The 16,447-nt window shown below is 43.6% G+C and overlaps 1 protein-coding gene across 1 annotated transcript in view; it reads left to right on the top strand.

Moving 5' to 3' along the window:
• Nucleotides 1-1,077: 1,077 nt before the first annotated feature.
• Nucleotides 1,078-16,447, top strand: part of si:dkey-22o22.2 (neural-cadherin) — a 184,174-nt gene continuing 168,804 nt past the window's right edge. The window contains exon 1 of the mRNA XM_017714353.2: nucleotides 1,078-1,880. Within this exon, the coding sequence (XP_017569842.2) occupies nucleotides 1,277-1,880 (604 nt within the window). The 5' untranslated portion in view covers nucleotides 1,078-1,276. The remainder of the gene's footprint in view (nucleotides 1,881-16,447) is intronic.

Here is a 16,447-nt window from a genome sequence, read left to right as displayed (position 1 = left end):
AATAAGGAGTGTGGACAAGATCCTAGTGCATGTCCATGACTCAGTAAGGCATAGGAATGACCACAAGGTCAAGGCTTAAACATCTCATTTCCATGTCTTGCTAAGTCATGGCCATGACTTAATTATCTCATTCCCATGCCTTGCTAAGTCATGTCCATGACATAACTATCTCGTTCCCAAACCTTACTGAGTTGTAGCCACACATTAGGATCTCGTTCATTGTTTTTATTTATACAGGATGTCACCAGCAGGGCTCTGTACAAATCACATTTGGTCACTTATAACTTGAAATCTGAACAGTCCGTCCATAAAGTCAGATATAAGAGACAAATCTGATTTGTCCAGCAGTGTGAACAAAGCCAACAGGAAAGTACAACAACCCACTGTGAATGACCGCTGAATCATGCAGAAATGTTCAGTTCCCCTTAAAGTGACTTTATCAGTAACCTGAACTCATTGTTGTGGATGTCGCAGCAAGTGATGACGCAGGGATGTCAGCATTGTAGTGTTTCATCTGCTCTGACTGACCAGCTCACCAATTCATCAATCAGTTATTCTCTAGATCACAGCGGGTGTTTTTGGAGCAGTGAACTGTGCTAATATAACTAATGCCATGTGTGGGCGGGGCTAAACGCTCACTAACTTCAGTTCAGTTATGCATTGGTCGATGTGAATGTGATCGCCAGCGCTTTGTGGGCACGAATGGAGTGGAACACGTGGAGCGTTTTTTTCCCACCGCTATTCGGACATGCAAAGCCTCCTGCGCTAGGATTGGCTAGTCGTTCACGCTCGCAAGCGTTCTAGAACACTATTCTAATTAATCCCGCCTCCTGAGCTCCGATTGGCCACTACTTTTGCTCACAAGCGTTCTGGAACGCTAATTTAAACCTACTGACGATCTATGAGTATGAAGTTCTAGCCAATCCTAGAGCAGGAGAGCTACTACTAGCGAATCACAACACAGTGGGCGCGGCTTGTGTGAAGACGGGTGTGGAAAAAAACCCTAACATTCCGCGCTGCCGTGAGGATCAGCGGATGCTGAAACTGGCAGAGTTGCATGATGCTGCTCGGAGAGCCCCGAACGACACCATCAACCAGATTCAAACCGTTTCTTTAACCTGTGTTTTGTTTTTATGTTATTATTATTGTTTTGGTAAAAACTGAACTTTGTAGCTCTCTCTGCTTCTTTTTCGTCTTTTGGCGACATTCATGTCAAAGGGAAGTTCCGCTGGCCTCCGTGACTGAATCTGGGCAAGTTCGGACCGAGCGTCTCATCATGGCGCCTCAAGAAGGGAAACTTTTGCGCTTTGTCTGGCCACTTTTGCTCATCGCTGTCCATCCGCTCTCGCTTGCGCGCGCCGATCCTCCGCTCTATTACGGGCATGTGGTGGACGGGGCGCCGGCGGGGACTGCGGTGGCCGGACTCGTGCTGCCCGGTGGAGGCGCGTGCCGAGGCGCTTTGCGGGGCGAGCGCTCCGAGGACTTCTCTCTTTCTACGTCCGCGGACGGGCGCGGGCTCCTGCTGCGATCCGCCAAAACTTTGGAGCGCGAGCTGAAAGCGAGCTACCTGCTGCACGCGCTCCTGCAGGGCTGCCCGGGCACCGGGGATGCGGTGACCGTGCGCGTGGACGTGCTGCCCGGAGGCAGGCGGCGGAGGGAGGTGACCGGAGAGCCGCATTACACCGTGGCGCTGGCGGAGGGCGCGAGACCCGGGGATGCGGTGTTCACAGTGCCGGACGAGCGCTTCACTGAGCGGCGCTTCGAGGTACTGGCAGACGGCGGAGGAGCGGTGCGCGTGCAGCGGGACTCCGGCCGCGTGTACTTGGCGCGCGCGCTCACGGCGCCTACCTACGTTACGCTGAAAGTGCACAACGCCAGAGGTGAGGCTGACTTCATAACCCTGCTGTTCTCTGATCAGACTGGCTTTACCTTCCTATGAAAAGACGTCATGATTAATAATAATTCAGGTAATACAAACCCACAGAGAGCCCTGCTGGAGGAGATTTGAGCTGCGTCCCAAACCTCATACTGCTATACTACACATACTACACTAATGAATGGACTTCTATGGGTGCTGGACTATTTTTAACATGCTGTTTAGTATGGTAGTATGCGGGTTTGGATCAGAAAAATGGTGCAGCCCTTAAATAGTGATAACGTATTATTGTTATGTTAAATAGTTTAAAATGTAATGGTTTGTACATCATATAGACTATGAGCTTTATATGCAAAAACAAGCATAAGAAGTGTTATGTTTGAGGTCACACTGGCATCACAGACAGCACACTGTTGGGTCAACCTACTAAAGAAACCATGTGGACAGTGTGTGGAAGCAAGTCCTTCCTCACAGGTTGTAGACTTCGCTCTGGATGGTCTTAAGTGCGACTGAAAAGCTGCTCTAGACTGGTGTAGCAGCCCTGCACTGCACGTTTTAGTGTATTATCTGCCCCACCACACCTGACTTACCTCATCTACTTATTTCTTCATGAGGTTAAATGGGCATGTTGGAGCACCAGGGCTGAGAAGCGCTGGGCTGGCGGACCGTTTCCCGAATCGAGAAGTGTTTGGAAGCTGGTTATGATAAGCAGCTGTGCAGAGACACGGGACTCTTCACCCTCACTCACAAATGCCTTAGCATAATATTTCCCCATCCTGGTCCTGGAGTCTGCCTGTTTTCCCTGCTGATATCTTTCTGAACTCCTCAGCTCATTAGTTTGCCCTTCATCTGTTTAAAATAGTGTGTTGGGAACGTGGGCAGCGAGTGCAATGCTGTGGGAGTCCAGTGTCAGCACTGAGAAACAGTGACTGGGCTTGTGTCTTCATTCATCTGTGAGAGAGATGCACAACTGAAGCCCACACTCACGCTTATTTAGCCTCCAGACTTCTTTGTCCTAGCCAAAGTCTTTTACTCCGTAACATTAAGACCACAACCATGCTTAAGCTTATTAGGTTAGCTAATTAGCTGAAAATGATGATTATTAAAGGGCAATTCAGCAGATTTTTTTAAACTCTGCATAATTCAACAGTGGAGATGTGAAGTTATTCAGAACGGTTCATTTTAGAGAAATTTACTGACTTTCTTTACAGTGGTGCTGGTAGGAACCAGGGGTCGAGATGTCTACAGCACAAATATTGCCAATTTATTTACTATCATGAATGACAAGTGCACCTACATGTGTCTCGTGAGTTTCTCTATAACAGAGCACTTCGCATCAAACCACTCTAAATGACTTTTCCTACATCTTAAACATTTAATTATGCAGATATTTTTTTTAAATCAGTGTAGTTTCTCTTTAAGTTATAGGTTGTGAGTACAAGAAGTCTGGACCAAGGGATAGATCCATGAATGTTAAGGGGTTTATTACATTTGCTGTGGACAGAGGAGGCCAGTTGTCTGTTTTGTATAACAAATATACAGTATCTCTCAAAAATAATCTCTTATTGCTACCTTTTCAATCTGTTGTACTCAAAATACTGAGCCAACAGGAACAAGTAAGTTGACTATATTGGAGTGCTCTGTGATTCATGCCACATTGTTGATTCTGATCTGTTGATTTACCTTGTCTGGCACCTTTCCACTACAAACTTGTCTTCAACAAACACTGTCTTGTTAGTTGGTTTGGAGATGATCACAGGTTGTTTGTAAGGTAAACAGCATTAACACACATGGGTTTGGCTTATTTAGTGTTGGTTTGTAACACCCAAAGCAAAGCATCACGTCCGTTTATGTCCCTGACAGATGTCCAGTCAGTGTAGAGTACATAAAGGGGAATTCCACCAGCTTTTCAAAATTGCTGCACAACTCAGCCATTGATATGTAAACAAAGTCATTCAGAGTGGTGTGATGTGAATGGATCTTTGTAGAGAAACTTACCAACTCAAATCTCTTTACAGTGGAGGTGAGAGGAACCAGGAGTTGTGTCTGCAATCCAGATATAGGCGTTTTATTTGTTATCCTAAATGGTAAAATAGCGGTGAGTCTGAAAAAACATCAGTTTTCTTTGGGGACTATTTTGCCTTGCAGTGTGCTCTCCACCTTATTTGTGCTTAAAAATATGTTTTAGCTAAAACTGTTTTGCAAAACTATCATGAAACAGTGTCTCAGGCATCAAGCAGTGCATTCATAACCATTTCTGTAATGTCTTTCAATGAGGGAGCTTTTAGAGGCATTGAACTCTTCAGACGTCTGTCACCACTGCTGTGAGCAACTCTGACTTGAAATTTTTTCAAATGGAGTAACTGTCAACTGTGGCACTTTTTTCGTTCTCCTTAGTTATGCAGTAGTTTGGGAAACATATGGTCACAATATTGATATAATGAACCGAGTAACAGAGCAGTTGTGGCTCTAGCCGCACCACTAATGGGAATAAATTGTGACATGTTGGGTAAACTGAAATAAGGTTACCAACATCATTGGGCCTGGTCAGTGTAAATATTATGATGAAGGCCACTAATTAGCAACATGAATTTAGATGAAGTGGCTTGGGCCATGCTGGCCTGATTTTGTTAATCAGGGCCTTAAATATGAACCTACATCCACTGTTTGTTTGGAGTAATTAGCGATATTTACCCACCTGGAAGTCACCAGAGACATGTGCTTTGTGTGTCTCCGATACCTTGTCCAGGACAGGATCCACTGTTTATGGGGGGGAACTGGAGTGTTTGTTTTTGTATGTCAAGGCCTTATCCCTCATTATGTGACTGTAATTGCCTCAGCTTCTGATTTAAGTCAGCTAGTGATTGTTTTGTGGATTAAGAGGCTAAAGTATGGCTCATGACATGTTTACTAGACGAGTACGGGGTAACTCTGGCACTGTTAATCATGTATAATCAGCATTCGCAAGCTCATCAGTCTTCACATTTACCAAGCTGTCTAGCAGCTGTCGGCCACATAATCTACCTGCTTTGGCGTTTTTCTGGAAATGGAAAATGAATTCATTACTTCTGCCTGCTGAGCCTCTCCCATGACAATTTTACTTTCTTTCTTTGCATAATTTGGTGTTGTGATAAACATCAATGTCTCAGCAATTGCAACATTCCAGTAGTGCAGATAAAACATATTTCTGTTGGAAAAGTGGAGCGGATTGGATCCTTAACATGGTCATCTACACCAATCTGACTATGTCAAGCAAGTGCATTATTAAAATAAAGAAAAGATTTTTTGAACGATGCCATAGAAGAACAACTTTTGGTTCCCCAAAGAATCACGTTTGAAAAAGGATTGAAAAAGGTTTTGAGTGTGAAGAACCATTTTAAGGGTTTTTTTAACCTGCATGTTATGTAAAAGTTTTAAACCAAGAGCATTTGGCCTAAAACTAGAGTACTAAATCCCTCAGTGCTAGACAGAATTTGTGGATTTATGGAGTTTTAGGTTTTTGCTCATCAATGTTCTCTCACTACAATACCTGACATGCATTATGAAAACACATTGTGTAGCCATTGGCAGTCCCTCTGGTGTCATTTAGTCCTGACTGCTAGGCTATGGTTCTGTAGGCTAATAAGTACAACCAGGCTTGCAATAGTGTAGCTCTTACAAAATTGTAAGCAAACCTGAAAATCTATCCTTTTTCCACACAAATGGAGCTCCAGAGACAAATTTTTATCCTTTCAATCAGCAAAAAGGAGTTACCCAGGTAGCTTGCTAACTTTAGCATTGAACTTGTCGTCCTCATCTGACAGGACATTTCTGTTTGAATGATCCATTCTCTCCATTGTAACGATGACTTGTAGATGGTTTCTACAGCAGTACAGCCAAATTAAGAGAGCCAGCTTACTCATCTGCTATATTTCTGTATTCACCAGCTAATTGAAAGATAAATACATTTGAAACAGCTTGCCTGCAGAAACCCACCCCAAAACAGTTGCAGTTTTTGAGAAGTTCATAATCCAAAGGGCTTTTTCCCAGTCGTTCAACAGGAAAATCTTATATTACTGTGGCACTACTGTACACATGTTTACAACAGATGTAGTGATGGTGACATTATTCATTTTGGCCATGAAGTCAATGAGTGCCCCATTAAGGGTTCTTCATTACATGAGGGTTCTTTATATTTTATACAGGTTCTTATCACCCACACACCTCATTAACAAAAATGGTTTCCTAAAGATCCATTCACTGACAGGTTCCTAAGGGAATCAAAAGCATCTTTATTTTTCAAAGTGTGGCCTCCCAATACTTTATTCCAAAGCTATGCAGCCTCTGCCTCCTGCTTGCCACCTCACATTTCATTTATCAAGCTTAAAGCTTATTGTCGTTCCTTTTTTGATGCTGCTGGTTCATTCGGTTGTTTGAACAGAACTGTCACTTTAAACACTCTCCTCATCCTGTCCTCATCCTAGTCAGAAAGCAGCACAGTAGGAACAGTGTCCCTTCGGTTGCAGGCTCGCTCTGTACTTCATTTAGTGCAGAGATGCTGCCTGCAAGACCATCTCCCCAGTCACGTGTGGTGAAAGCAAGCCAGCGCACGGGGTCTTCTGGGAGATAATTATGCTGGAAACTATTGTCTGGCCTCATGCTAACACTATTGTATATGTGTATGTGTGTGCGTGTTTGAAAAGCGATGTTTGTTTTCTCCTATTTAGATGAGGAATTTAGATAAAGTTGTCCCATCTGTGTGCATTGCCTATATATTCTTTCAAACGTTACAATCCAGCATGCACAACACAGTATGGGTACAACATTGGAATAATTAGTGCAGTAAAAACATACAGTGCATAATGCAGGAATTAGCTACTGCAGAATCTTTGTACTGCCATCCAGACTAATGTTAAAGAGCCCAAATAATGGAAAACGGAATTTTCCTCACTTTTATGAGATGAGTTTGATGTAGTATATAAACATTGTTAACATTTTTAAAAAGTACTGTTCACTCCAAAAAAAAGCCCATTTTGAAGTCACTATTTCTATGATGTCACAAAAACACATTTCTATATATTATATTGCAATATAGGAGTGTTTCAGCCCACTATGCTTTTGGAACGATGTAGAATACTAGCCAGCCAATCAGAACAAACAGAATGGAAAATGGAATGGAAATGGAAAGTGGTCACGTAAAAATGAATTATGACTCCTTTTAGTAACTAAAACAAATGATATAAGTGGTCCTCATGGTAAAAAAAAATAAGAAGAGAAATACTGATAATAAAAAGAAGAATATTGTCATTGTAGGAAAAGGAAAAAGTGTACTTTAATGTACTTTAATGCAGTGACATTTTATTCCAAGTAAATTTGGTCCATTTCTATTGGTCCATTCCTCATGAAACGTTCACACTCCATAAAGTGGTGTAAAAGAATAATTTACAAGGTTTTGATATGAATTGAAAAGCAGTCACTGTGTTGCTTTTTATATCCCCAACACCTCCATCTTACATCCCCTATCCATGCCTCAGGTCGTATTCTGTGCCTGCACTACCTCATGGCCAACACCAGTGCGCTTTAACTGACCCCAATGCCAGACACTATTTAATTAACAAGCTTCTCATAGAGCATGGGGGGTTAACAGTTTGTCCTGCTCCATTAGCCACAGTAGCATTAGCATGCAGTGTGCCTCTTCAGGACTGTGGGGCAGACTTCTAATCCCCATAAAGACCATCCCTGCGGTGCTTCCATTGGCTTGGTAAACACTGATAATGGCTCATGTGCTGTGTGCGCGGAGCCTTCCCCACGCAGTGCTCCTACAAGCACTTTATTCACCCCCTCCAGGTAGCACAGCGCCCGTGAAAGTTAGAAAATCCTTGTAAGAAATGACTCTATCTTTTTGGGAACACCTAAATGCTCCACATGAAGAGCTCGCCTGAGGTGATATGCCGGCAAGGCTGGAGCAGTGAGGATAAATACGTGTCAGAAATACGTGTCACAGTGATGCCGTGAGACAAACACAGGAGGAACACAACAAGCGCGCCTACCCCTCAACTAAGCAACGCATAAACAGTTATCCGCTCTCTATGCTGAGTAAATCTCTATTAGATTTGCATCTGACTGGAAATAATCCATATTTTCTGCATGCTGATAAGATCTGCGCCATGAGTAATGACTGCACATAGTTAGTGAACCTTGCCAATCTGCTCATGCATTTTCCATCTGTCCTGCGTTATCATTACATTTTCAGCTTCTGTCACCTCCTTCATGTCAACAAGCCTGTAACACGGATCAGTGAGAGTGCCAAGATGCAGGGGAGGCTTGAGTGGTGGAGCTCATACACTAACAGCAATGTCCACAGCTTGTGTAAAGCTTCTTTGTCAGAGTCTAGTGGCCTTACTGTTGTTCAAGCCCCCAATTATCTTTCAGGACTCTTTTTCTTGTGCCCAGCATCTTACAGGCGTGGAGAGTGTAACTATAGGTGTAATTAGGGCCACGTGGCCTTTTGCCTCCCACACACACACTCAGTCATTCAGAAGAGCCCATTGTGGCCAGAGCGGCCAACCTGAGCTGGGGACGCTCGCCCAGCTCTCAAAGAGGCCTGTCAGCTTCCATTAAGCTCTCCGACGCTTACGGTGCAGCACGCACCACAACGACATCCAGAAATGGAGGGAGAGGTTGGAGCAAAGCTTGCAGAGACCTGTGAAATACAGAGGCAGAGATAATCATGATAAGCATTATAGGTTTAATTAGATCATTAATTTTGAGCAGACACGCAACATGAACCAAGAGCATTCTGTCTGGCTCTGTGTTTTGAATGTAAACCCACCTGTAGCCCAATGAAATTCTGACTGAACCTGACCCAACAACAAACCTGAGTTTTGCTCCTAGTCTTTTTCACACTGTGATTGACACTAATCTCACGGACTTTAGCCATTCTGGCAGTGGAATGGAAATTGACTTTAATCAATACAATCAGATAAACTATAGTTTTCTCTAACTCTGCTATCAGATTAACTAGGATAATGTTGACTCTGTTTTGAGCTATTAGTGAGCAATGAGGGATAAGGCGTAAATCATACACATTTCCATTGAAATATGTTCCATCGATGATATTCAAGAAAAGAAAATGACTGTGAGTCTTCCAAAACTGGTGGAAATTGCATTTTACAGCTACTGTGAAAAAATGTCTAAGCTACTAAAAGTAGGTGAAGTGAATAATATATTAATATTAGAATATCATTATAGTATCACCTGGAGTAATATAGCCCTTACTGTGGATTCAGTGCTGCTTCTTAAGTGATTTCTTTTTAAAGGGAAACCTGTTCACTTTTTCTAACATGAGGCAAGAATTGATATGTAAATATGCAAGTATGTTCCATATAAGTACCCATAAGCAAAGGCAATAGTTCTCAGTCAACTGAATCTGGCATATGTCTCAAAGAATAAGTTCAAATTCATTATCTTTAATATCCATTTTATATCTGAGAAAAAACTAAGCAACAGCTACAGTAACAGTGTAAGGGTTTGAGGGACGGATGTGGGCAGAGACATCACACACAGTCAGATACTTCTCTATCCAGTTTCAGAAGTTAAACATAGTGCCAAGACTTTGTTATTTTATCTGATCCAGTATGGGTTGTATGAAGTATATTTTGGACTAGGCAGTGTACAAAGATGCTTACAAGGCTGTGCATTTGACCCACACAGTATCTGCATAGAGTGCCCCTTCTGGATGTGTCAGACAGCCATGGGCAGCTGATTAGATGTGCCACTCACTGGCCATCTGAGAAGATGCTCAGCCATGTGGTCATTCTTGGAGAATTACTTCCCAACAGTGGTCATTAAGGCCACCAGAAGCCCTGCACATGGCTCAACCCACCGTCCTGGAAGATGTAATGAACATATAAATAGATAAACTGGTCATCAATTGAACAGACCATGTCCTGTCTCCTAACCAGAATGGTGGAAAAAGCGCACTTTGCCGAATCTTCTCTGCTTCAGCGCCCTTCGCTGTCACATTTAGATGAAAGGAGAAATGCGAACGCTCGGAGGCTTTACAGACCACCAGTGTCTCACCCGTTTATTTAGATCATACAATTAGTCCTTTTCCCATCTGCTGTGTTTAGCCCGAGGAACATCTTGTGATGCTGCTCTCATGCGCTGTATAGACAGCCATTATAGAAATGTACACAGGAAACTTCACCCTGCACTGAGCGATTCTGAACACCACGCTGTGTTTGTGTGTCCAGTTGTGTGTGTCTTAGAAACAAATGGAATTTAATTGTGTCCGCGTGTGCTCACCAGTGTGAGAGAGTGAGGGTGTTCAGAGGAGAGAAAAGGCTGCAGGATACATCGCTGTGAAGAAGCAAAACCTTTATAGAATGGTCTTTTTTGGTTGTAAATGAAGCCCTGGAGAAGTGTTTGGGTCTGTTTGAATCAGTGTTACGGAGGGACAGCAAGCCAGGCGTAGATACAGGGAGGGTTGTGCACTGGTGGTGAGGGCTGCAGGCAGAAGCAGGCTGTGTGAGTGTGTGTAGGCTATGGTTGTGAATTGTGATTGCCAGCAGTGAGGTGAGAGCTGTCATTCAGTGGCATATAGGAGAATTGCTGTTGTTGAAGGAGGTGATTGCTCACTTTTTCCATGGAAGAGCTGCGTGGATTACCTCTATTAGCTAGGATTGCCATTGCTTTTCAGGAAGCCCATGCCATACAAAATCCAGAGACCACTCTTTATTTATCTAATTTAAAGACAAAATGCCCATTGAGTACAAGTAATTTATTTTAGGATGAATATCTAAGTAGGTTAAATAAATTTGCTTCATTTGCAGAAGGAGGGACAAGGTCAAAGAAAAACTGGTGAAATCAACTGGTGAATCAAAAATCTATTAAGCGATACAATAAGATAAAACTCCAAAGACCTGATCACCTTCAGATAAGCAGTGCTTAAAACTTTCATACTTGTGAGAAAACAACTCAATGCTATGAGTCTGAAAGGCTGTGTAGATGTCAAGAAGCTGCTACTGAAAAAAAGAAATAGATATTAAAGTAGAAGTAGGTGTTTGTTTTAAGTCCAGACCCCAAATGTTTGAGATTACTTGGATCTTAACAAAGGAGCAAATGTAACCATCTGAACTTTGGGAGTTGGAAAACTATCCCTACAGATTTCTTTGAAAAACTGAAAGCAAGTCTCCTTAAAAGAATGGAAGCTGTGTGCAGAATTTATTATAATTAGTTCTTGAGGCCTCTGTGATTTTCTATTAAATATATGGCTCCTGCTTTTTGACAGTGATAAATGAATAACTGCACTCAATTTCTCTGTCTAGAAATGAAATTAATTAAGAAGCGTCTGTGAATTTTGCACAATACTATATGTAACTTTGTATAAATCTCCATCTCTAATGGAAGTGGCAAAAGTTTTCACACTCCACCTCCTTCCATCATCTTCCTATTAATCTTTCCTCTTAACTCTACTAGCATAAAGCAGAAGTCCAGCCCAAGTTCTCACATGTTCCCTTCCTTATGCAATCCTGTAATCACTCCTCATCAGCTATATGTCTAAAATATCCACTCTTTCTAATAAATTAATTCAGCTATTTATTGCTCACAGGTGTCTGAAACTAGAACGTAGACAGTACTACAACCATATTGTTGTGGTCAGATGAACTTCCTTGAACTTTGAAACTTTTACACACATTTCATGTCTATTTCATGATGAGTTTATAATGAACTGACTCATAGAAAAGGAATAAAATTATTCCCAAAGGTTTAAAGAAAAGGGCGGCACGGTGGCGTGGTGGGTAGCGATGTCGCCTCACAGCAAGGAGGGCCTGGGTTCGATTCCCCGGCGGGGCGGTCAGGGTCCTCTCTGTGTGGAGTTTGCATGTTCTCCCTGTCTGCGTGGGGTTTCCTCTGGGTTCTCCGGTTTCCTCCCACAGTCCAAAGACATGCAGTCAGGCCAATTGGACATGCTAAATTGCCACTAGGTGTGAGTGACTGTCTGTCTATCTGCCCTGCAATGGACTGGCAACCTGTCCAGGGTGTATCCTGGCTTCCGCCTGAGGACTGCTGGGATAGGCTCCAGCACCCCCCCCCCACCCTATTCATATTAACTTTTAGAGATATAGAGGTTTTGTTATGACAGCAACGATATGTTGAACGTGATCTAAATCCGTAAAATAAGCACTTGTGTAATTTCTGCAAACGAGATATATTGCAGAGTGCTGAGCGAGTAGTTCTGTTCTGTGCCATCAAACTCTCCTCTGAGAGCAAACTCACTTAATGATGGTAGTCCATCAATGCACATGCTCTCTCTCTCTCTCTCTCTCTCTCACCCCCCTCCCTTCCTCACTCAGTCATAGTCCCTGTAGTGATCCCATTGTCCACATCCCCTCCTCTCTGTTAATTGAACTTCATGCCAGTTCTGCAACCATCCCCTCCATTGTGTTATAATAGGTTATCGACAGGATATGCAGCGTGGCCCAGAGCTTTTTTTAATGATGAAATAAGGACAAGGTCGTCAGCGACATCACTCCACCTTCCCCCACTCTTTTGGCCTGGGTTAAACACCACCAAGCCTAAGTTGCACAGGGCCCCCAGTGCTCCCTCTGTGTTTTTTGGATCTTAATTGTTAAATTGGTCACGGTGGCTGGGATTTATTTTAATTCCTGGAGAGGAGGGTTGTCACTTTGTCTCTTTCTCCACTCTTTCGGAAATCCCTTACTTCCGCAGTGAAGGAAATTGCACTTGAAGCACTCCCGGTTTAAAACGCACTGATCTGGGATTTCAGCAGCAAACTCGTTTATCTGGGCTGACAACCCGCATTGTTAGCTGATTGAAGTTATATCAATGAGATTTAAGAAAAAAAACACTGGAATGAAAAAAGCACTCGGCTAACAGTGAGGGCTTCCAGCAAAGCTGAACACAGTTTCATTAGGAGATCAATAAAAAGTGATTGTTTACTCTGTATGGAAACTGTGGCGGTTGGAAAATGTTGTGCAATGTTCATCTCAGTGCAGTAGCCCCTGGAAAAATGTAGTAGTGTTCGTGATGGTGAGTCACTGCTGAAACACTGCTAGCTGATTGTAGAGGCTAAGTCTTGTTTTATTCTGAAGCTGGGACTAAGGATGTTCTTGCGTATTGGTGTGCTTGGTTAACAATTCAAGGTGACAGTATTCAAATACTAAAATTGCTATTCAGTTTTTCGTTATGTTTCATCATGGAAAGACTGAGAAAATATACACGCCAAGAATTTGATGAAACAACTGTTTTATGTTTTAACAAGTCAGTGTGCTCATATTTAAGTATAAACATTCGAATATGCGGAGCACCATAGCGTGAGCACATTGCTAATGATGCTTTGTTAAGGATTGACAGGAGAGTTAACATGGCTAAAACTACATAGTACTTGTATACTACTGTAGCTAATGTTTGCAAGGTCCAGAAACAGGAAACCGGAAAAATAGATCCCTGACATTTTAAATTGTTGGCACACTGTCTGCTAAAGTGAAAATTCCTTGTGTAGAAGACGACAAGTCTCAGCATCCAGGGTTGCACAGGTTAGCTTATTAGCTCATCTGAAGAGGCAGCCTCTGTTATTCATCTGCTGGTTTCCCTCAGTTATTTTCCCCCAGTCTTCAGCTGTTCTTCAGCTTATGTATTTGTGCATTGGGTATTTGAACTAAATATCCATTAACTCTTACAAATACTTGCATATGAAAATTAACCTGAATGCAAATTCCTAGGTGGAGCCAGATCTTTTGTGTGAATTTTGCCCAAGACAGACTAAAACCTTACCACTATCACCTGAGAAGGGATTTGAACCCCCAGCTCTAGCACATGAGGCTATAAAGTTACTTAATATTAAGTTGTGCATTCAGACTAATTTTGATATTTAGGTATCCATAAGAGTTAACCCCCTCAGGATGATGATGTTGTATGTGACATCAAAGGACATCATACAGAAAAGATTAATTATCTTGGGAACTCTGCATGCTAAAGAGTGAATTTTACTTTGCTTTTAATTGTAGCATTGTTCTGTTGACAACTGAGGAACACATCCTCTGATTGGTGGATAAGTCAGGAACACAGCCTGGTCAACAGACTCAACTCAGGTCATCGATGGACAGCTAACAGCCATGTTACCAACAACAATAACTCTATTTAACATAGAGAAATATCACAGAAGACATTCAGTGTTGGATTTGTCATTATGGATTTTATTTTAGAGTCTCTAACAAGACAGTGCAGTTCAAGGCTAGATTACAAAGCTTCTGGACAGGATATGCTCACTTGCACTGGAGCCCTCACAGACACAACGCTACCCCTCTGGGAAAAAGTAAAAGTAAGTCTTCTAGGCCTCTTTCTTCAGCTTGATGGCCTCCCTCACCACCGGTGTCCACCAGGAGGTTCTTGGGTTACCGCCCCGACAGGCGCCCACTCGCTCCAAGAAGGCCGAATACTCTGACATGTTGTTTGGTGCATAAGCACAGACAACACTCAGAGTTTCCTCTCTGCGATTTTAATTCACATTGAGGCAACCCTCTCGTCCACTCGTGAGTATCCCCACGCCCACCCGGCGCCTCTCACCCTGTGCAACCTCTGAGTAGGAGAGGGAGCAACCCCTATCCAAAAGTTTGGTTCCAGAGCCGACACTCTGCATGGAGGTGAGCCCAACTATATCTAGTTGGTACCTCTCAACCCCCTGCACAGGTTCTGGTTCCTTCCCCTCCAAGTGAGGTTACATTCCACGTACCGAGAGCCAGTTTCTGCCACAGGCGCCTAGGCCACCAAGGGCCTCCCTGCAATCTCCCACTGCCTGTATGGCACTGCACAGCTCCCCCATGGTGTATCTTATGGGTGGTTGGCCCACATGGTCTCCCCACGTTGCCTCTTCGGGCTGAGCCCGGCCAGGTTACGTGGGCTGCCCGGCCACCAGGCGCTCGCCGAGGAACACTAACCCCAGGCCTGGCTCCAGGGGCAGGTCCCAGTGACCCTCTCCCGGGCAGGGTACATGATTTTTTGTGTGTGTTATGCATAAAGAAAGAGGCCTTTAGGGACTGGTTGGCCCGAAGGACTCCCGATTCAGCAGATAGGTACTGACAAGCAAAAAAGGTGGCAGCCGCAACGGTGGCAGAAGCAAAATCCAGGGCATGGGAGAAGTTTGGTGAGGCCATGGAAAAAGACTTTCGTTCGGCCTCAAAGATGTTCTGGACAACTGTTCGGCGATTCAGGAGTGGTTGGGGTGGCTGCGCCCAAGCTATAGTGAGCAAGGGTGGAGAAACTCTGACTTCAAATGAGGATATTGTCAGTCGGTGGACGGAGCACTTTGAGGAACTCCTTAAACCAGTTGACGTGCCTCCCTCACGGGAGTCAGGGCCAGAGGCTTCTGGTGTGTCAAGTTCCATTTCCCTGGTGGAGGTCACTGAGGTAGTTGGTAAGCTCCTCAGTGGCAAGGCACCGGGGGTGAATGAGATTCATCGAGAGATGCTTAAGGCTCTCAATATTGTGGGGCTGTCATGGCTAACATGCCTCTGCAATATTGCATGGACCTTGGGAACAGTACACTTGGACTGGCAGACCAGGGTGGTGGTCCCTATTTTTAAAAAGGGGGACCAGAGGGTGTGTGCCAACTATTGGGGTACCAAACTGCTCAGCCTCCCTGGGAAAGTCTAGATCCATGGAAAGGAGACTCCGACCGATAGTTGAACCTCAGATTGAATAGGAACAATGCAGATTCCGTCCCGGCCGTGGAACAATGGACCAGCTTTTCACCCTCACACAGATTGTTGAGGGGGCATGGGAGTTTGGTGTCTTGGGGTCTTGGAATGAGCTGGAGGAAGTTGCAGGGGACAGGGTCGTCTGGGATTCTCTGCTCTCTCAGCTGCTATCGTGACCCTGTCTGGACTAGTGGTTAAAAATGATGTTGATGATGAAGTCTTCTAGGGTGCAGTGTTTCCAAAATGTATTCTTTCATGAGCAACATCTTTTGATTTTGTATACAACATCGTCAGCCTGAGAGGGTTAATGCATGAATATCCAGGTAACCACAGGGAACAAATAAGCAAACAAAATTAGCCCAGTTCTGTAGGCTTCATTTTTAGATGACAGCCCTGGATGAATGTCGTCTTCTACATGAGGTCTTTTCTCCTCAGTAGACAATGTGCTAAAATGGTAATCTTTTCCAGATATGTACTCTCACTGTTTCTGAACCTAGCTAACATCAGCTGGAGTAGTTAGCTGACCTTCATCCTCATGTCCTTAACAATGTTCTTAACAACACAATCAGGTTTTGTAGGAGAAAATGATTGTACTGTCTGTGCAGAAGAAGATGCGGAACACATTGTGCATATGGGCAAATGTTTTTATTGAAATAGCCACTTGAACAGCAAGTCCTTACAAAGACTATAAATACACAGTCCTGAGCCACATCAACACAAAGCCGGAAGAACGTAAAAGGACACAACACGTGTGGGGGCTGGAATAACTTACACAGAAAGCTTACCCTCTATGGACGCAACTTCACAAACACAACTGCACTAGTAACTACACCAAACAACATCATCAAATGTCCCCTGGGCCCCAATGACA

This window comes from Pygocentrus nattereri, chromosome 3, assembly GCF_015220715.1.
Source record: "Pygocentrus nattereri isolate fPygNat1 chromosome 3, fPygNat1.pri, whole genome shotgun sequence".
In the NCBI taxonomy this organism is placed as follows: domain Eukaryota; kingdom Metazoa; phylum Chordata; class Actinopteri; order Characiformes; family Serrasalmidae; genus Pygocentrus; species Pygocentrus nattereri.
The sequence above is the reverse complement of the archived record's forward strand: the minus strand, read 5'-3'. Positions and strand labels throughout refer to the sequence as shown.